The sequence below is a fragment of the Magnolia sinica genome, chromosome 14, assembly GCF_029962835.1.
Source record: "Magnolia sinica isolate HGM2019 chromosome 14, MsV1, whole genome shotgun sequence".
In the NCBI taxonomy this organism is placed as follows: domain Eukaryota; kingdom Viridiplantae; phylum Streptophyta; class Magnoliopsida; order Magnoliales; family Magnoliaceae; genus Magnolia; species Magnolia sinica.
Genome location: NC_080586.1, coordinates 2128483 through 2150528, shown reverse-complemented (window position 1 = coordinate 2150528; position 22046 = coordinate 2128483). Strand labels below are relative to the sequence as shown.

The window sequence follows — 22046 nt, the reverse complement described above, 5'->3', positions numbered from 1 at the left end:
GGGGTCCACAGAGCTTGGTGACGTCACTTCAGTAGCGATTTGGCTACTGACCTTTTCCGTATCTAATCCGCGTAACGTTTCAACGGTGGACGTCAATATCCTCGCTATTTCCTTTGGTGTGGTCCACTTGGGCATTGGATGTAATTCAAATTTGAAAAAATGAATAGACGGCGAGGATAAGACAAATACATCGCATCCCAGATGACTGATCGGTAGTTCAGAACCGTCGATCAAGGTCCAGTCCGTGGTGGGTCCAGCTGTTGACCAGGCTGTACGGGGAGCCGCAGCGGAATTTGCTCCTTAATAAACGCCCCACAGACAAGAGTCCCAATCTTTTCTTTTCGCAGCCTTCTCTCTCTCAACGAAAAGAAGAACAGCCAAAGAAGAAAAACGAGAGAGAGCTCGTATAGAAAGAGATCTGTTCTTCTTCCTTCCTATTTATATACCAGGTATGCTACTTCAAGCCTTCGTTTTCATCATTTAGAGCTCAAATCAGGATCTCTTCCTTTGATCGGGCATCCACCCAAAACCCCAGATCGCCTTTTTCGTCAACTGGGTTTGGATCGGAATTTCTTTCCGACTCCCAGAAACTGCTATTTCCGCGCAATTCTAACGAATTTATTTCCATTCCTAGCGTAAAAACTTCTAATTTCCTGTCCTGCGGATTCAAAGGGTACATCGGAAATGTGCTTACTCGAATTGGGTTTTGATCAAAAGCGGTAAATGGGAATTTCAGCTTATTTCTGATGGAGAGTCTTTCTCCTAGGTGCATGAATCCGCCGATCTTCTGTTACGCAGGCTTTAAACAGCTGGTTGGAATTTTGCTATTTTGAATTGGGTTTCAATCAAAATCTGTTTTTCTGTTGTGTAAACGCAATCTAGTGTAATTCTATCGAAAAATCCGACAAGCTTCTGCTTTGCATGTTTAAAGTGTTCATGAGAAATCCGCCATCTGGGTTTGGGGTTTGTGAAATCCCTTTCTTACCTGTATGAACTGTAATTTAGCATAGTTGGACTGAAGCCGTATTTCAGTTTATGCAGAAGCCTCTGCTGGTATTCTGTTTTTCAGATTTGAAAGGGGTTCTTGAAAATCCATCAGTTTGAATTGGGTTTAATTGAATTAAACTTTTCATCAAGAAGCCAGTATGGGAAAGTGGTATTTCTACAGATAGTTTGTTCTCGGCATTTCTCTAACACGTGTTTCTTTTTTTCTTTTTTCTTTTTTCTTTTTCTTTTTAAAATAGCATAAATTGATATTTTTGAAGTGGGTTTGAGTTGAGACTTGTTTGGGCTTTATCGAGATAATTTGGGTTTTGGGTTTAGCTTTTAGGGTTTAGGGTTTTTGGTTTCATTTCTTGGAAGTGACATGGTAATTAATGGCTGATTTTCTTTTTCGATTTATTTGCAGATTCAAAGGTTTAGCTTAAATCCTTAGAGCCCTTGTGACGGGAACTTGTTCAGATTTTATAGAGCAGCAATGTACTGTTATAGATACGTAAATTCGTGGGTCTTGGATTATTCAAAGTGTTTAACTTAAATCCGCATCTCTGTATTGGAGTCTGATCAGAAGCAGTTGTATCTTTCATAGAATTATCTAAGATTTGTCTGGTTGATTTCTAAGAATTAATTCCATAATCAATGGCTACTTCAACACCACCTCCTCCTCCTGGTTACACTGTTACTGTATCTTCCCCAAACGTGCCAACGCCTCGTCCCGATAGAAGACCACCTCCTCCTCCCTTTACTCCTGTTGCTGCCGGACTTTCCCCGCAAAGTCCCCAACAAGATCCACTTCTATCGACAGCTAATGGAATCAAAACTGGAAGTCCAGCTCGTCAGTTCAGCACTCCTCCTGCTCCGCCAGTCTTCTCATCACCACTTCGTCCAGCGGCCGTGCCTTTTCGGACATCTCCCGTGTCTCCTCAGCCTGTTGCTTTTTCCTCAGGTTCATCTTTGCCGACATCTTCCCCTCCACTCTATTCGAATGGGTTGGTCGAGTTGCAGTCGCACACTCCCGCAGCTTCAGACGAGTCAACGCTTGATGGGGCATCACCATACGTGCTGTTCTCTGCTCACAAGGTACTTAATCTTCATACTTCTGTGGTTACATTTTCTCTTTTCAGTAAAGGTATTTGGAATCCAAATCTTCATGCTATCTCATGCACTTGGAATTGGGGTGGCAATGTGTTGGCCTCTGTTGTGTCAGGAATCAGGATCAGTCCGAGCGCGGCCTTTTTACTAAGCAGGCCCAGAATCTAGGCCTGAACTTGACCCATGACCTGAGACGAGATGACCATGCCTGACTCCTGAGCCGGTTTTTTAGCCCACACTTCTAAAAAGTACTGGGAGTGCTCGAACCCAAGACATTTTGCCAGGTTCCACACATCTATACTGCTAAAGCAAGCATATGTGTATCAGGACACTGGACACTACTGATTCACATTATCATCATCGAAACCCTATACCAACTAAATAGGACTACTTGTTCGCATATAAATCATATATATGGGTGGATTGGGTTGATACAAGGTCAATCTGAGCTCATCCTGGTTACTTAAATGGACCATGTTATAAGATGGGTGTCCGACCTGTAAGTTGATAAGCTCAACCCAATCCTGGCTTTAAGCGGGTTGGGTTGGTTTGCTTGCGCTGACCCAACCCATTGGCAGCCTTCTCGGAATATGCACTAAACTTCATCTGTTACGAGGAATTTAACCTGCATGCATACGTTTTCCTACCCCACTCTGCCTTATTTGCAGGTATAAACAGTAAAAGCTCTGTACTCACTTATGTGAAATATATGGATTTCAATCCTTTGCAGATCCTAGTTTGGTTATTATGAGTCTTATGGATATGTCTGTGCAAGGGTATTGTTATTGTTGCCTATCATTTTTCTTCCATTTCCATGACTATTCCATTCAACAGGTCTTGAAACAGAAAAAGCTAGCGAATATCTCAAGTTTAGGATTTGGCGCTTTGGTTTCTCCTGGTAGGGAGATAGCTCCAGTTCCTCAAATAGTACAACGTAATCCACATCGCTGCCAAAATTGTGGAGCTTATGCAAATCTATATTGCAACATCATTCTTAGCTCGGGGAAGTGGCATTGTGTGATTTGCAAAAAACTAAATGAAAGTGATGGGGAATACATTGCCGCCAGCAGGGAAGACCTTCAATCCTGGCCAGAACTCTCCTCCCCAATGGTTGATTATGTTCAAACTGGGAACAAACCTCTTGGGTTTATTCCGGTATCTGATTCAAGAATGTCTGCACCCATTTTCCTTGTCATAGATGAGTGCTTAGATGAAGCCCACCTTCAGCATCTACAGAGCTCCTTACATGCTTTCGTTGATTCCCTTCCCCCAACTACAAGAATTGGAATTATATCATATGGTCGAACTGTGTCGGTCTATGATTTCTCGGAGGGATTGATGGCATCAGCAGATGTGCTTCCTGGTAACAAATCACCAACTCAGGACTCACTGAAAGCGTTGATCTACGGGACTGGCATTTATTTGGCACCCATACACGCATCACTTTCCACTGCCCACACCATATTCTCGTCTATGAGAGCCTACGGACTGAATTTGCCTGAAGTGTCAAGGGACCGATGCATCGGTACAGCAGTTGAGGTTGCTCTAGCCATAATTCAAGGGCCCTCGGCGGAAATTTCTCATGGGATGGTTAAAAGGTCAGGTGGTAATTGCAGAATATTGGTATGTGCTGGTGGTCCAAATACATATGGTCCTGGATCAGTCCCCCACTCATTTAGTCATCCGAACTATCCATACATGGAAAAAATCGCAGTGAAGTGGATGGAACATCTAGGCCATGAGGCACATCGACATGACACAGTGGTTGATATTCTATGTGCCGGAACATGTCCTGTAAGGGTTCCAGTGCTGCAGCCGCTTGCAAAAACTTCCGGTGGTGTGATGGTTCTTCATGATGATTTTGGAGAGGCTTTTGGTGTAAACCTGCAAAGAGCGTCTGCAAGGGCAGCGGGTTCTCATGGGCTCTTTGAAATACGTTGTTCTGATGATATTCTTATAACTCATGTAATAGGGCCGGGTGAAGAGTCGCCTTCAGATTCTCATGAAACTTTCAAAAATGACACTTGTACCTCTATTCAGATGCTGAGTGTTGAAGAAACTCAGAGCTTTACACTGTTCATGGAAACCAAGGCTGACATTAAGAATGATCATGTTTTCTTCCAGTTTGCTGTTCGCTATTCAAATGTCTACCAGGCTGACATTTCTAGAGTGATCACTGTCAGGTTGCTGGCAGTGGAAAGTGTATCGTCCTATCTTGAGAGCATTCAAGATGAGGTGGCTGCAGTCCTCATTGCCAAGAGGACTGTCTTGCAAGCCAAAACCTCCTCTGATGCAGTGGATATGCGGCTAACTATAGATGAAAGAGTTAAGGATATAGCTTTAAAATTTGGGTCCCAACTACCGAAGTCAAAGCTTTATCAGTTCCCCAAGGAGCTCCGATCACTGCCAGAAAACTTGTTCCATCTTAGAAGGGGACCGCTTTTGGGAAGTATTGTTGGTCATGAAGATGAAAGATCTGTCTTGAGGAACTTATTCTTAAATGCATCATTTGATCTGTCACTTCGAATGGTGGCACCTCGCTGCCTAATGCATCGTGAGGGGGGCACATTTGAGGAACTGCCAGCATATGACCTTGCCATGCAATCTGATATGGCAGTTGTACTTGACCATGGAACGGATGTCTTCATTTGGTTGGTATGTCAATCTGACTCTTACTTGGACTTAGATTAGATTCAACAAATTTTGCAGAATTCTCTAGATTTCGAACATGTTTCCTGATTTGCTTACTTTCCTGTGGTATTGATCTGTTTAACGTCAAATTGTCATTCTTTCTTGGGCATTTCTGTCATTGGTAATTGCCATCTTTATTGGATATCTATCATGAGGAGCTCTGGCTCCATTTCTTTTTTCATCTTGTCATCATTTGATGCTGTTGATTCATCAATTTGTGCTTCTTCAGCTTTTACTATTTCCTTTTCTTTATGAAATGGACAAACTTTTCACTATCAAATCCCTTCCAAGTTAGGCATTTAGGTACTTCTTTCCACTATGCTAGTTGCAGATTCAAGTTTGAAGTCATGCCTACTGCACTAAGAGTCTGAGACATCTCATCTCACTATAACCTCTTCTTTCTCACATTACACACGTCCTAGAGATGAAATGGTAGACTTTGAGAAGATATGGATAAGCTTCTAATTGCCATGTCTAGGTAGGTTTTGAATGACCTTTTTTCAATTTAGTTAAGAGTTATTAGGGTTGGTGTTTTCAGATTTTGATGATTGTGTGAGATTTTAGACCAATTAGGTTGTTGGCAGTATCCATGAAATCATTGCAATGCTGCTTTCATTGCATGTCTGTTGAATGATGCATCAACTTTCCTTTTAATGTAAGCATCCAAGGGTGAGACAAAGATTCACAATTTTGCTTTCATCATGTGTGGGTGCCTAGACTCTAGACTCTTGAAGGAAGATAACGCATAGCGGGTAAGATTGGCATAGAAATTGCTTAAGACCATGGAGTTGGGGTTTTCTTTGATTATATGGTTCACGTGATGGTTTTGGGATCATGTTTTTTCTCTTCTGTTTCTCTTTTTTGTTTTTAGCTAATGGTTCTTCTAAGGAATTTTTTGGAAGTCCAAGGACATGTTACCTTTTTCTGTAGAAGTTCAAGGGAATTGCCTCAAGTTTACCCTTTCCTTCTTCCTATTGACCATTTTCATCGACCTATTCAATGGACTAACTGGGAGGCTGGTGGAGAGGGATTTGTTTTAGGGCTAGATGGAATTAGGTATGCAAAGAACACTTCCTTAGTTTGCCAAATTTTATTCTTATTCTATGCTTTTCTTTGAAAGACCAAGTAAGATGTATGTCACTGGTCCTTGGATGTTTTGAGGAATCTTTTAGTATAAGATTAACCTGGGTGAAAGCTTAGAGCGGAAATTGGAGCGAAGCATGGATCCGGGTCACTACTTCGATGGGTCCCATTGTGAATGGACCGCAACCCAAATATCTTCACGATGTGATTATCCCAACACTTCATTGATGAACTAATATAGATGGTGAGGAAAAGAATAACAACAAAAGGTTCATGTTCAATTGAAAAAGGCTAAAGATTCATATCTAAGGATCTGCCAATCTCACATATTTCTGGGGCATTGTTTGTTTATAAGGGGGACACATTGCTGAACGATGGGCGATACTTGTACAGACTGATACCCATAGACCATAGCATAAAGCATGAGAAGATAAGTAGTGGAAATGCGCAATTAGTAGTTTAAGTGGAAGAAGAAGAACAAGAAGTAGGAGGAGGGGAATTGAAGTGGAAGAAGAAGTAGAAGCAGTTGGAGAGGAGGAGAATTTAAGTGGAAGAAGTAGAAGGAAGAGACGAAAACATTTACCGTCCCTTGTTTGGCTAGATGATGTTTGCCCTCTAGCATCTGGCGAGATAACATACTAATGATGCAGGCTGAGCCACATCAATTGGGCCCAAGACCCACGGGCCAGGCCCATGTCCGATAGGCCTAAGCCCATGCCCCACAATTGGCCCATCAACAATGAGGGCTAAGTCTCTTAATTAGGCAGCATAGTCTAATTAGCCCGCTCTCAATAAAATCCCAATTTTTATCTATTTAGCATCTTTCTTTGATTAGCCTTCAATTTTTGTAAAATTCTTTTCGTTGTAAATGGAAATAAGAAAGGCAGAAAATCTCATGCCAAAAAAAGGAAAAAAAAACTTTTAAAAGTTTCCATCATTTTGCGCTAGAGAGGTCTATTTAAGGTTCTCACCTGAGTATTCTCAAATTCATGACACTTTTGAATTAATTAAAAAAATCTGGAATTTATTCTTCGCTTTAGTTGTGGTTTTTGTGCTAAACTTAGCCTAGAGGTGCATACATTTGGGCAGATCTTTCCTATCTGCTGGCTGTGCTAGATTGGTATCAGATCGGGTTCCAATGGTTGGATTAAAGATCTGGATCAACAACAATCACAATCTTCTGCTCCCAAATTCTTGAATCATTAAAAATTTGCATATTTTCCTTTATTTTCTTCATTGCATCTATTCCTCCTACCTCCTTCACTTCCTTTTTTTTTTTTTTCCTTTTACAAAGCCCAAACGTGCAATTAATAAGAGGAGATTCTGCAGAAATTTGGTGGACATCCCTCCTATTCCAGCCTAATAAAAGACCAGAAAACCATCCCATTAACTATCCAAATCTAGCTCCTATTCTAGCCTATTAAAAGCCTAACAAACGTCTCATTAATAGTCCAAATCCAACTCTTATTCCAGCTCATTAAAAGCCTAGAGTTCCAGCCCATTAACAATCCAAACCCAGCCCATTAATAGCTTAGAAAACCAACTCATTAACAGTCCAAATCCAGCTGCTTAGAAAACCAACTCATTAACAGTCCAATCCAGCCCCTATTCCAACCCCTTTAAAGCCTAGAGAATCAGTTCATTAACAGTCCAAATTCCAGCCCCTATTCTAGGTTGTTAAAAGCAGGAATCTAACCATTAACATTTCAAATTCTAGTGCTTGTTCCAACCCATTAAAACCCAAAATCTCAGCCCATTAACAATCCTCTATTCTAGCCCAGAAACCACGCTGTATTTCGTCCATTATTTTGCTGACATTGCTTCCTTGATATGGAGAACGGATTGGCTACTCCCCCTGCCAACAGCCCCGTGGCTAGAATCAGTTCATTAACAGTCCAAATTCCAGCCCCTATTCTAGCTTGTTAAAAGCAGGAATCTAGCCATTAACATTTTAAATTCTAGTACTTGTTCCAACCCATTAAAGCCCAAAATCTCAGCCCATTGACAATCCTCTATTCTAGCCCAGTAACTGCGCTGTATTTCATCCATTATTTTGCTGACATTGCTCCCTTGATATGGAGAATAGATTGGCTACTCCCCCTGCCACCAGCCCCGTGGCTGGTGGTCGGTGCTCTATGGGCCCCACCATGATGTACGCGTTTCATCCATTCTGTTCATCCATTTTTAAAGATCATTTTAGGGCTTGATCCCAAAAATGAGTGGAATATAAATCCCAGTTGGACCACACCACAGGAAAACAATAGTGATTGGATATCCACCATTAAAATCCTCCTAAGGCCCACTGTATTGTTTATTTGACATCCAATCTGTTGATTAGGTCATACAGACCCAGATGAAGGGAAAAAACAAAGATTAGCTTGATTCAAAACTATTATGGCCCCCAAAAAGTTTTTATTGGTCGACGTTCATTCAACATTGTTTCCTGTAATGTGGTCATATACCTCATTTTTTGTCTCATACCATAAAATGATCTAGAAAAATAGATGGACGGCATAGATGAAACACGTACATCATGGTGGGGCCCACAGGGCACCGACCACCAGCCATTGGCTGGTGGCAGGGGGAGTATCCAATCCGTTTCCCTTAATATGATGTCCACTCACATCTATTGATGTAGGCTTATTGATCAATAACGAGATAATTATATCATTGCTATTCACAAGGGTAGTAAGCTTGGAAGCCGCTATTGACTAGCAACAAGGAGAACAGTACGGAGTGCAACCTAACTCCACTAGAGATCCTAATAGTAATCCAAATCCACTACCAAGTGTCCGGCTAGAACCTTCGGTGAATTAAAACGACATTGGTCCTCTGGAGTATGTTTATGACTTCATGCAACAACGTTTTGTAGAGAGAGTCCACGGCTTGATAGAAACGCCCAAGAAAGATGATATTACCAAGAAAGTATGAGTTGAAGTTTCGAACTTCAAGGGTCACCTTGATGCAAAAGCTTTTATCGATTGGATTATAACGCTTGAATATTTCGCATGGTATGACATGGATGATTTTCAGCTTTCGTCAAGTTCAAGCTAAAGGGCCCAACAAGAATCTGGTGGCAAAGCAATGACGACATCAATCTCATCATGGGTCGTCCTAGATTACATGGATACTCTTCTCTAAGAGCTCCCCGCATTCAAACAGGAAACTTTATTGGTGAATGACTATACCGAGATGTTCAATAGTTTACTGTTCGTTGTAAGCTTGCAGAGACCGACCGTGTAATGGTTAGCCACCATTAATGAGGGTTACGCTATGAGACTCAGTGCGAGATGGTCATGTATGATTTCGAGTTAGTTGATGATGATCATCGGAAGACTCGATGAATTGAGCAATATTTCTGGCAACAAACTCTTTGACTTTTTGGCTCTTCAGTTGGAGAGCCTTTTGTGAGGAAAAGTCCAGATCCACATCTTAACAGGACTCTACCACAAGGCTACCAACTACTTTCCTACCCTTTTCAGCTGCGATTACGGATGCAAACTCCACCTGTAAGGTAACCACAACTTTTGCAACGTTGTTTGCTGCATAGTTCCTACCAAAGGCACAACTAACTATAGGGGCACGACACCAGAAGGTGAGGTCCTAATCCTAATCCTCCCCCTAGGTGAGATCAGCGAGATGTTGACCGTCATTGTTGTTAAGAGAAATGACATTATTCTAATGAGTGTTCGCAAGCTTATAATCTCCATTACTACGATAATGAGGATCCCTACTACTAGGACAACACTAAGTATTACAACGAGCACATCATGATGGAACACTCCTATTTAGCACCTAGATCACAACTAGAGGATGCCCCTACAAATACGATAGTCACAGTTGAGGTTGATGGTCCCACTCTTATCATATATCGTCTCTTTATCACCATTGAGGAGGATGCCGAAGATTGGTGCCTGACCACTATTTTCCCTACGTGAGTGAAGTGCTAGGTTATGTAACATAATCTTTGATCGCGACAATGTGACGGACATCATCTAACAATAGGTAATTGATAAGGTCAAATTGCCAACTGAAAAACATCCAAAACCATGCAAGGTTGTGTGGGTCGATGACATTGCCATACCTGTGACTTGAAGGTGCTTGATGTCTTTTAAAATTGATGTCTATGAGGATGACTTTTGGTGTGACATAATTCCGATGAATGTCACCACGACATTCTCACTTAACTTTGGATCTTTGATTAAAAGGTGCAAAACGACAATGAGGCTAACATGTATACTTTCCTACGGCGAGGTCATCATATCCACCCTTGCCTGTTATAGCCTACGATTCCATCGACATTGACATCAAACACTTCTTTGAGCTCTCGTGTTCTCGCCGTGTGGAAGTTCGAGGAGGTAGGGAGAAGGGCATTATATTCTCTCTAGTCACAAAATAGGTGCATGAGCTTGTTCCTGATCAGGATGAGTCTATTCCTAGTGAAGTGGAATCCATGCTCCATGACTTCCAAGATTTAGTCCCTAATGATCTACTGGAGTTGCCTCCGTTGTCGGATATTCAACACACCATATAGTCCAGACCAAGTGCAGAGGTTGATGATTTTATCCACCATATGTAGCAGGTGCATGGTTAAGTTCGGCATAATATCGCTGCAAGTAATGAGAGTTATGAGCAACATGCAGATGCAAGATGTTGTTTGTTGAATTTGCAGAAGGCTACATGGTTATGGTCCGTATCCATCCTGAATGGTTGCGCAAGTAATGAGAGTTATAAACAACATACAGATGCAAGATGTTGTTTTGTCGAATTTGCGGAAGGCTGCATGGTTATGGTCCGTATCCATCATGTATGGTTGCCCTTCGGATCCTCGAAGAAGCTCCATCCTCATAGTGCAGGATCATTCAAAATCATAAATAAGATTAGTGCTAATGCTTATGTTTTAGATCTCCCACCAATTTTACCTATCAGTCCTACTTTCAATGTGGAGGATCTTTCCACTTATTGTGGGCACTATCACACTCTCAACCAATATGCCACCTACAGATACGATCATCAATGTTTTTGATGACTAGATCATCTCTATGCACTAAGGTCGCTACCAGTAGTTTCTTGCCCGTTGGTTAAGGATGGTTTTTCTTCAATGCTACATGGATTACATCTACAAACTTTGTGCTTGAATCTTGTCTTTTTTGTATAATATCATGCCATGTACTCATCGGACTCGAGTCCTTATCAAGCCGAGGAGAACCGATGCAGGCCAAGCTACATCAGTTGGGCTGAGATCCATGATCCCAAGTCCACGCCCTAGAATTGGCCAATTAGATTTTTTTTCTTTATTTATCTATTTAGCATCTTTCTTTGATTAGCATTATATTTTTTGTAATAAATCCTTGGTTGCCAATGACAATAAGAAAGGAGGAATATCTCACGCCAAAAAAAGAATTTAAAAAACTTGAAATTTTCCTTCCTTGCGTATCTAAGAGGTCTATTTAAGGGCATCACATGAGTATTCTTAAGGCACCTTTTGAATTCAAAAATAAAATAATAAAATAATCTGGATATTATTTTCTACTTTAGTTGTGGTTCTTGAGTTAGGCATCGGCAAATCTTTCCTATCAGCCGGCTATGCGTTGAGTCAGGCACTTGGTGAGTATAAAATTAGATTATGGATTCATCTTGTTTCTTCAATCAGGGCTAAACTATTGGACCCTAACCCAACCAATAATAATAATAATAAAAATTCTTCAAGTTAAATTATGATCCATGTAAGTTGGGTTGTGTGCTTAGGGTACTCGTGAATTTAGTTTTTATTTATTTATTTATTTATTATTATTATTATTATTTTTAAAGCCTCTTCGGAACCGAAAAATACCATTCCTCCCATCTCCTCATCCCTTCCATTGGGCCAACTCTGTTGGAGTTCGCTGTCAGAAGGAGTCTCTGAATATCGGAGAAAGGATGGAAAGAAACCCAAACATTGGCAGGGGGAAGAGGCCTGAGACTGAAGTCTTTTGAGTGAAGACCACAGTAGTACTCGAATTTAGGGGAGAGAAGGAATTTAGGTATCTGTTAACAGCCCTACATGCAAAAATCAGTTTTGGAGATTTGAATTTGACTTGCTATCGTTGGAGTGACATTGTCTTGCCTATCCATTCACTATATCTCACATCCCTCATATTCTAGGGCGGTTGCAGATGGCTAATGGGGCCTTTTCACATCGGAGGTATTGCTTGGAGGATTATCCCATTCTACCAATATTGAAAATTTAGAAGAAAATATGACAATATCAGAAAATAGGCTTTGCAGTAGATTGGAGCCGTTAATGGGTTACTTGCATTCACAAGTATTATAGGCACCAAACCCATTTAAACAAATCCGGATTCCATTTGTACCCATTTAATAGTTGAGGTATGTTGGATACATAATTGGGTACTAATTAGCTACCTGATTAGCATATTATAATAATAAATATTGTAATGATATGCCACTCATATAAGAAAACTTGGTGGTGGAATGGTGAGGTCTAAAAGGCTATTATTGAGAAATGATCACATTTCAAGGCACGATGGGCAACCAAAAACTGATTTTTTTAAAGAAGAATGTAGTAATGCTAAAAGGAACACTAAGAAAGTAGTGCGGCTAAGGCATACGATAATCTATATAATAGATTAGGGACAAAAATATGAGAAAGATATTATCGAACTTGCAAAAAATGATAGAGCCAAAAGATTATGGATCTAGATTATGTTGGATACATTAAGAGTGTTGACTAGAGGGTACTAGTTAAGGACAATGAGATCAATGAAAGGGGGAGAAGCTAAATGACGATCAATGTGAGAGCATAATGATAGAAGGAATCATAACTTTAAATGACGTTGAGACCATAGATACTTTTGTAAGGTTAGGATATATATATATATATATATATATATATATATATATATATATATATATATATATATATATATATAAGTGGAGGAAGCTTTGAGAATGTGAGGATAGGTTAGGGCTTTTAGGACTAGATGGCACACAAGTAGAGGTTGCACGGAGATACTGATTTATTTTGGTTGACAAAGTTGTTCAACAAGATTGTAGGATCAAAGAAATTGCCAGATGAACGGAGGAAAAGTGCTGAGGTACTTATTTACAAGAATAAAGGAGACATATAGAGCTGCACTAACTATTGTGGGATTAAACTTAGGGAGTGAGTGATTAAGGCACGACACGGCATGAATTTATCACAAAATTAGTTTAGATTATGCCATAAAGGTCAACAATTGAGGCTATTTCCTAGTTAGATGGCTGGCGAGAGGAGGAAGGATCTTCACATGGTCTTTATTGACTTGGAGAAGTCATATGATAGGGTCCTTAAGAGTTAATCTAGTGAGTGTTTGGAAAGAAAGGAATCTAAGGAGAATATATTGGCATGGTTGAGGATGTGAATGAGACAGTGGTAACAAATGCGAGGGCAATTAGTGGAAAGCGACTTTCCAATTACTATAGGCTTACACTAGAGTTCAAACTTTCTGCATTGCTTATGTAGGAATTAATGAGGCATTTACAATAAGAGGTCCCTTGTGTATGTTGTTTGAAGGTGACATGGTTTTGATAACATTTCTTTTTGCATTGATTATGGATGAGTTAATGAGTCGTTTACAAGGAGAGTTCTCTTGGTGTATGTTATTTGCAGATGGCATACTTTTGATTGATGAGACGAGGGACAGGGCAAACACAAAGCTAGAACTGTAAAGAGATGCTTTAAAAACTAAAGGTTTTAAATTAGTCGGAATAAAACAGAGCATATGTGATGCAATTTTAGCAACAATAGGAGTGGAAAAGAGGAATTACTTAAGATTGCTGCCCCTGTACCCCTAAAATGACTATTTTCAATATCTTAATTTCATAATTCATGAGAATGGAGAGGTTGAGAAGGAAATTGCTCATAGAATTCATGTTGGGTGGAAGAAGTGGAGATGTGCCTCTACAGTTTTATGTTATGGGCGTTTATCAGTGAAACTGAATGGGAAATTTTATAAGGTGGCTATAAGTCTAGCCATGTTTAATGTTGGGCAATGAAGGAACAACGTGATGGTAGTTAGAGGTGTAAACGAGTAGAGCTTGGCACAGCTCAATTCGGCTCGGCCACTTGCCAACCCCAGCTCGAACTCGGCTTGGCTCAGTCCTCGAGCCTGACTGGCCAGCTCGGCTCGGTTTGGTCACGGGCCAGTTCGAGCCGAGTTCGAGCCAAGTTCACCTCTGCGACATGTTCACAAACACATGGACTGCATCTCAAATTCTCATTGTTTGTAAAACAACGAAAGCGATTGTTACAGGTATTTCATCAAACACCTTGTAGGTAACATGAAAATCAAGAAAAAGGGGTATTTGTTTGACATACATACCTTCCTTGCCACTAGCTGACACTTCGTTGGGTCATTTCATCAAACAGTTGGTTTGGATTTGGGCGAACGGATGACTGAGAGGATTTGGGCACCGGCCGCTGGGGTTAGGGTTGGGCGAACGGGTTAAGGGTTTTTTTTTTTTTTTTTTTAAATTATTTAAAATTTAAAATAAAAAACAAAAAAAAAAAAACCTATATATACTCGACTCAAAAGCCGATCCGAGTCGAATCGAGCTAGGTCCAACCCGGACTCGACTCGAAATGTTTCGAGCTCATTAAAATTGGCTTGACTCGGCTCGAACATAGTTTCGATCCGAGTCGAGTCAAGCTCTTCCGAGTCGATCTAAGCGAGCTAATGAGCTAACTCGACTCGTGTACACCTCTATTGGTAGTATGAACATAGCTGAAATGAGGATGACGAGTGATGAGATAAGGACAGAAAGTTTTAGAAACGAATGCATTCGAGGGAACTTATGAGTAGCACCAATAGGTAATAAGATGTGGGAAAATAGACTTCAATGGTTTGGCCATGTGCAACGAAGGCCGGTAACTACGCTAGGGATCTGACCTATAGCTCAGTGGTAGACAGAGTGCGTTTTAACACTAAGGTCATGGGTTCAAGCGCCTTGCAGGCTTAGTGGTAGACAAAATGTGCGTGTGAAAAAATATGCTAGTTAGAAGGAATGACTTGGTTCAAGTTGAAGGCTCTAAAAGGGCAAGGAGAAGGCCCAAAATGTACATGGTTGAGATTGAGTGGAATGGCCAAACAAGATTTGTGTAGCCAACTTCAATTAGTTGGGAATTGGGATAAGGCTTAGATGATGACGATTAACACACACACACACACACACACACACACAGATACACATTAATCTTAATTATTAAATATTGAAGTCTTGAGCCATTCGTTCCTTCTCATTTCCATCTCCTCTTGCTACCTGTTTAAATCCATGGCATAAGAGAAGAAAACAAATTGAAGAAAGAAGAAATGGAAGGAAAAGAGAGCTTAACTTCTCTCTCTCAATGTCTTATTATGAGTTAATGACATAACCCCAAAGAAACTATGACAAAAAGATACAGTACAACATGGGAGTATTGAAGTCCATGCACAATATGTAATACTTTTAGTACCCTCCCTTAAGCTGGAGAAAAGATATCACAGTCGCCCAACTTTCCTAAAATATCTTTAATTCAATGTCAAATGGAAGCTTTCATGAAGATGTTGGTCAATCAATTACTAATGGAACAGTCAACAAATTTGCTATAACTTTCTCTTGGACAAAATAACTATTTACTCGAATATGCTTGGTCTTCTCACGAAAGACTGTATTATGAACAATGTGAATGGTTGATTGACCATCATGGTGAAGGGCAATAGAATTACCAACATCAAAACCCATTTCAAGGAGAAGAGACTTAGCCCTATTAGCTCACAGGCAGCATTTGCCACCAGTTCGTACCTAGCTTCTCTGGATGATTGAGTAATAATACTTTGTTTCTTGCCATCTCTCTCAAAAAAAGTGGGAATAAGGGGGATGGGGTGTTACTAGGTAGCTTTGGTACTAAAAGTAAAACAGGGACACGTGACATTTTCCTACAATGGGGACACCTGGCAAAAAGACAGAAGGAAGACATGTGACACTTCCCTTCAGGAGACTCATGGCACTTTGCCAAGGGGGACTCATGGCAAAGGACAAAAGGAAGACTCATGGCCCTTTCCTGAGGGAGAGATGGGGACGCATGGCAAAGAGGCAAAAGGAAGACTCATGGAACTTCCCTAAGGGGGAAATGGAAGGGATCGGGTCTGGTTTAATCCTATGGTCATGATCCCTTGTGAAGTAGGAATTGAGGAGCGGACCCTTCTAATCTGGTGATTGAATGGTTTTTAGGAACTGTTAATGCTAGGTGGGTCTGTCTGCAGGCTACAAGGAAGCAGAACCAAGAGCTTTCCTTCGAGAGCTTGAGGATATTTTTTCCATCCTTGCCTGGTCCTGATATTGGGTAGGTTGAAGAGGGGGGTTTCAATATGATTGGATGGGCATCATACAAGGGCCTTTTCTATGATATTTTTGTTTATCGTGGATGAATTTGTTGATTTAACGGAACCTTGACATATTTTGAGAGAGGCAGTGAGGTTGTTGATTCTCTTCCTAGGGGAAGGTTTCTCAAGGATGCTTGGATGTGTTGGCCAATCATTCTTTCCCATGATTTCATATTTTCTAAATGCTTTCAGTTGCATTTAGTAAAACTAGTTAATTATATTAAAAAAGGTTTACTTATATTGCCTCTTGTGTCCCTTGGGAGTTGCATAGTACCAGTTGAAATAAATGTACCAAGTAATTTCGATGCTATGCATGCTGGGGAATTATATATTGGGACATTGCCCAATGACTTCGCTTACAGTGAGCATATGTGCAGGCCTTCAATCATGTGCACGTGTTGTGCAAGTCGAATTTGCTATTTATTTCCTCATACATTTGCCTCTATAATTGTAGAACTTTCTGCCTGACATTTGTGTTCATCCACGTTATTTGACATACTAATTTCTTTGGATATAATTTTTAGGGTGCTGAACTAGCTGCTCAGGAAGGAAGAAGTGCAGCCACTTTAGCTGCTTGCAGAACATTGGCAGAGGAGCTCACTGAACAGCGGTTTCCTGCTCCCCGTATCCTGGCGTTCAAAGTTTGTTTTCCTCCAATTATCCTTATGTTTCCTTTTAAAAACTGCCATGTTACTTATTTCCAGTCACTGGTCATGCTTTTAGTTCCAATCAAGATCTTGAACTTGAGCTTAATGTTTCAGCACTGACTGGCATTTACTTTGCGACTTGGCCTGAGGATCAACCACCATTGGTTTTTGTCAAGTGTTTCTAGCCTCGTATACAGATTCTATTCTCAACCACACTGTTTTGCAGACGATTTACCTGACAGATTTATGCAATGCTCAAAAACCTTTGAGTTTATTCCAAAATTAGATTTCTGGTTTCTGAGCTTTAATTAGTCCATGTTGTTTGAGAACTTTCAAGGTTTTTTTTTTTTTTGGTCAACAAGTTTTGAAATCAATTCCAAGTTCCAAAGTTGTACACATACCATTCCATCCCCAGTATGGAAACTGTAGGTTTTCATGCAATTGTTTCTCTTCTTTCTTCATAAGCGCCTGATATTAAGCTTATCATCCAGCTTTTATATCATTGGCCCCATGACCTCTATATTGATCTTGGAAGGTTTTTGCCCCAATCCAGCAGTCCTGGATGTTCCTGTCTGGTTAAGGGATAAATCGGGTGGCTCTATGGTGTCTTTCCTCAATGTTATCAGGGAGTTAGGCCCTGTCATCAGATGCTCACATACAGGGTTTTTTTGGCGGTATCAAGCCCTTCTGAAGGTAGCAGCCTTCGCTTGGGTCATGGGAAGAAATGGGATATTGATAGCGGATAACCTCTGGAAGAGAGGGATGGTCCTGCCTAATGTCTGCCTTTTGTGCGTGAAGGAAGAGGAGTCACTGGTGCACATTTTCATAAATCGCCCTTATGCTAAAGGGGTGTGGGATAGTATTCTTTCCACTTTCAAGGTGCCTTGGGTTATGCCAAATTCCATAGATGAGCTCTTTCTGTCTCACTTTGTTGGTGGTGTTGTGGTGTATGGGGAGGAATGGAAGATGTTTCAGGGACAAAAGTATCCCCTGGGGTCCACAATCAGAAAGGTGTTTTTGTTTATCAGGGAGTGGGGTTTGTAACCCTTGGGGTTGCTTGTATAAGTATTTCTTTGTTCCTTTTTTATGTTTTCTTTTGAGTCCTTGGCTCTCTCAATAATATTATCAATTATCAAGAAAAGAATAAAAAAAATCTTCCCCTGATGATTTTGGATATTTCTTCTGCAGGAGGGAAGCTCTCAAGCTCGATACTTTGTTTCTCGGCTCATACCTGCACACAAAGACCCCCCTTATGAGCAGGTATGGAAAAGACCATCTTCACATTCCTCTTGGTTTGTTCTTGTTGTGGTTGATAAGATCCCTGCGTTAAACAGGAGCAAAGGCCACTATGGTGTGTTTGGTTGCAGTATCGAATCAAATTGCAGATATCAGTCTAACAATGTGAAAATAACCAACTTGTAATTTTCCTAGCCCTCCTGCCAAGGGTGTAGGCTCCAGATTGTAGTCTGTGTTGAACAACCGAAATTTGAGGAAAATATCATCAATGTTCATCACTTCCTCTCGATTAAACTGAACACTTGCAATTCAATTCACTTGTGCATCCAAACACAGCCTTAAGAACATGGTTGAACCCAACCAAACAATTTAAATCAGCTCAAAATAAAATCAAAGGAAAATGGAAGTAAATGCAAATTTGTGGTGCAGGAAGCAAGATTCCCTCAGCTGCGGTCATTGACGACAGAACAGAGGGCCCGGCTAAAGAGCAGTTTCCTCTTCTTCGATGACTTTAGCTTCTGTGAATGGATGCGTAGCTTAAAACTTGTGCCTCCCCAACCAGCTTAAGGAATGCTGGACGAGACGAGCAGATGACAGGATGTAGACCTTTTTCTTTCTTCTTTTATTTATTTTATTTTCTTCTTCTTTTGAGTTTCTAGAATGCAATTTTAATATTTACAAATCCTATATATACATTCAATAGATTGTGTTTCTTGATTTTGAAGCTCTGAATAAATCAAATGAGAAAATCTTTGTTCCAGTTCATATTGTCATGAAAACAGAATTGCTCTATTTTAGACAATGGATTGGACCGTCCAAGCATCTAAAAGCAACTAGCAGCACTGTAACTCATAATGCTCTGAGACTCAAAAATATAAGTAAAGAAGATATTGTTTTAACTTCCTCTCGTTTATTGAGCATAATCCGACGTGGGGAATTTTATATCCACCTTGATGGAGTGGAGGTGGATCTTCTACTGTCTATAGAAAAACGAGTTTAACCCTGTTTGGTAGACGCTGAAAAATGAGTTCAACCCTGTTTGGTAGATGCCGGAAAATGAGTTCATCTGTTTAATAGTAAAGAGATCTTGATTCCTGATACATAATGAGTTCTTATCATTTTTAGTATGGAAAGTCATCTGTGGGGTCCACTGAGTTTTTTTTTTTTTTTGTGGGTCTTGTCATCCATGCTGTCCATCCATTTTACCAGCCCATTTTGGTCATGAGGTCAAAATTGAAGCATGTCCAAAGCTCGAGTGGACCACAGTACAGGAAACAGTGGGGGTAATGATGTCCACCATTGAAAACTTCCCAGGGTCACAGTGATGTTTATTTTGTCATCCAACCTATTCATAAGGTCACAAAAGGCCTGAATGAAAGGAAAACCAATTTTGATCCAAAATTCGTGGCCCTCAAAAAGTTTTCAATTGTAGGCGTTCAATCCCATTGTTTCCTCCAATGTGGTCCACTTGAGCTTCGGGGATTGTGTGGGAACGCAAGTGGGACAATAAGCCTTCTAGCTAGAGCTCCTGTGGGGCCCATTGTGATGTATGTATCTGTTTATCCAGGCTGTCCATCCATTTTCTCAAATCATTTCAAGGTATGACCCCAAAAATGAAGGAGATCCAACGCTTAAGTGAACCACACCAAATAGTGAGCTTGGGTTGCATTAAATGCACCAGACATTAAATGCAAGAGTTGCCACAGAGAGAGAGAGAGAGAGAGAGAGAGAGAGAGAGGCTGATTGGGTACTACCCCGTGTGTCAGAGCTCCGAACAAGCAAGGCTACGTTAAAGGTGATATTTGTATTTTAGGTTGGATGGCAAATAAACATCACAATAAATTTTAAGAAGATTTCAATTCTAGGTGTCCTTATTATCACTGTTCCTTTGGTGTAGTCCCCTTGAGCCTTAGATCTGCCTCATTTTTATGCTTATAACCTAAAATGATATAGGTGGATAAAATCTATACATCATGGTCGCCCCTTGGAGCCCTGCCTGTTCCGAGATCGGGATGGACTGGGTTCACCACGCAATTGCCGTGTGATGATCCAGTGCAGTGGGGCCCACCATGATGTATTTGTCTTATATTTGCCGGTTTATTTTGAAGTATGAGCCCAAAATTGAAGCAGATACAAAGCTCAAATGAACCATAACAGGAAATAGTATGGATAATGACACCCAAACATTGAAATCTTCTTAGGGCCACTGTAATGTCTATTTGGCTTGTTGGAAAAACACATATATCAGCTTCATTCAAAACATTTGTAGCCCCAAGAAGCTTTTAATGGTGAGTGTTCAATCACTACTGTTTCTTATGGCGTGGTCGACTTCATCTTTTGATTTGCTTTTTTTTTTTTTCTTCTTTTGGGTTAGCATGTTGGTACGCACGCATGTCTGTTAGCCACCCCCGCTAGGGATCGATACCAAGACCTAAGTGTTGAAACGAGGTATCTCCACTCAGTCTGCCAGATGAGCTATGGATCTGGGTGTATCTTTTGATCTGCTTCATGTGTCGACGCAGGCAAAACAGATGAACGATCATGGTGGGCTCCGCAACGAGTCACCAACCAATCTAGTTCCAACACGACTTTCACGCTTCTCTGGTCGAGCATCTCGGACGGTCATCAAATCACGTCTAGTTGTTTAATCAAAATAAAGGGAGTGCGCATTGCGCATCTCGCATATTTTATTAAAGCGGTTTTGAAAGATATCTCATCTCCAAGAATATTTAAAGAGATGGTTCAGTGCTTTGTGAAAGTATAACACCGTTCTGACAAATATGAACCCTACGAGCAGTATTGTTTAGCATGGACAGTCAAGATCATTTACAAAAAAAAAAGGGTCCAGTCAAAAAATTGCCCATCTACTTGTTAGGGCCCATCATAGATTGCTCATGATTCTATAGAATTGCTTTTGTAAGGTAACTGTGACAATCCATGATTGATTCAAAACCGGATGGCTTTAAAAAATAAGACCAGATCACCGGATCAGTATAATTTTTTGTATGATAGCCTTTGAAATGTGATCTGAAGTTAATAGACGGTTCAGATCGGTTGATTGGACTGTCCAACTGATGTCATAAAACTATGACTATAGTTTTTAAGAATAATGTGGCATTTCTCATGTTAAAAAGTCAAGTCATTTGATACTTTGCTGACTATGACACTTTTCTTTTTTTTTTTCACACGCACACACACCCCCACACACTCATGCTAGTGGAATTTCACCACCTATGGGTACTCGAACACTTGACCGGGTGTTGAAACTCCTGCGAGTTTACCACCCGAGCAAGAGTAAGGACCCTGCTGACTATGACACTTCATATGCAGGCACCTATAAGCATTATCTCAAACCAAACGGGCTAATTTGTGGAATATGCAGTCTTTTAGTCACATCTTCAAAAACATATTTCTTGCACAATCCTAACATCTGATTTATGACAAATTTTTTTTTTTTCTTTTTGTAATTAAGATAGAGCTGGAGTTGTTAACGCCCCCAAGTTCTTTGGACCCATCATGATTTATGTGTTATATCCTTGCTGTTCATTCATTTTTTGAGATCAGTCTATGCGATGGGTAAACAAATGGAGAGATCCAAAGCTCAAATAGACCACACTGTAGAAAGAAATAGGGATTGAACGTCTCCCATTGAAAACTTCTCAGGGCCAGAAAAGTTTTGGATCAAGCTCATCCATGTATGTGTGACCTTATCAATGGTTTAGATGGAAAATAAAAATCATGGTGAGCCTTTGGAAGGTTTGAACAGTGGGTGTCTTGTCCCCACTGCTTTCTAAGGTGTGGTCCACTTGAGATTTTTACTTGCCTAATTTTTTAGATCATGTCCTAGAATAATCTTAAAAAAGTGATAAACGGTAAATATATAACACATGCACCA

General features: G+C 40.5%; 1 protein-coding gene across 1 annotated transcript; it reads left to right on the top strand.

Annotated features, from left to right (window-relative positions):
* The first annotated feature begins 290 nt into the window (after positions 1 to 290).
* On the top strand, positions 291 to 18911 carry LOC131226106 (protein transport protein SEC23 A-like). The gene is made up of 6 exons (XM_058221799.1): positions 291 to 449; positions 1409 to 2079; positions 2926 to 4746; positions 16793 to 16909; positions 18104 to 18175; positions 18581 to 18911. Exons 2-6 carry the CDS (start codon positions 1639 to 1641, stop codon positions 18716 to 18718), a joined length of 2589 nt encoding a protein of 862 aa, XP_058077782.1. The 5' UTR covers positions 291 to 449; positions 1409 to 1638; the 3' UTR covers positions 18719 to 18911.
* The last annotated feature ends 3135 nt before the right edge of the window (positions 18912 to 22046 follow it).

Excerpts from the sequence above, each read along its gene's own strand:
- LOC131226106 (XM_058221799.1), top strand. The coding sequence starts at position 1,639 with ATGGCTACTTCAACACCACCTCCTCCTCCTGGTTACACTGTTACTGTA. Across the intron at positions 2,080-2,925 it reads TGCTGTTCTCTGCTCACAAG|GTCTTGAAACAGAAAAAGCT; the intron begins GTACTTAATCTT and ends TCCATTCAACAG. Across the intron at positions 18,176-18,580 it reads AAGACCCCCCTTATGAGCAG|GAAGCAAGATTCCCTCAGCT; the intron begins GTATGGAAAAGA and ends TTTGTGGTGCAG.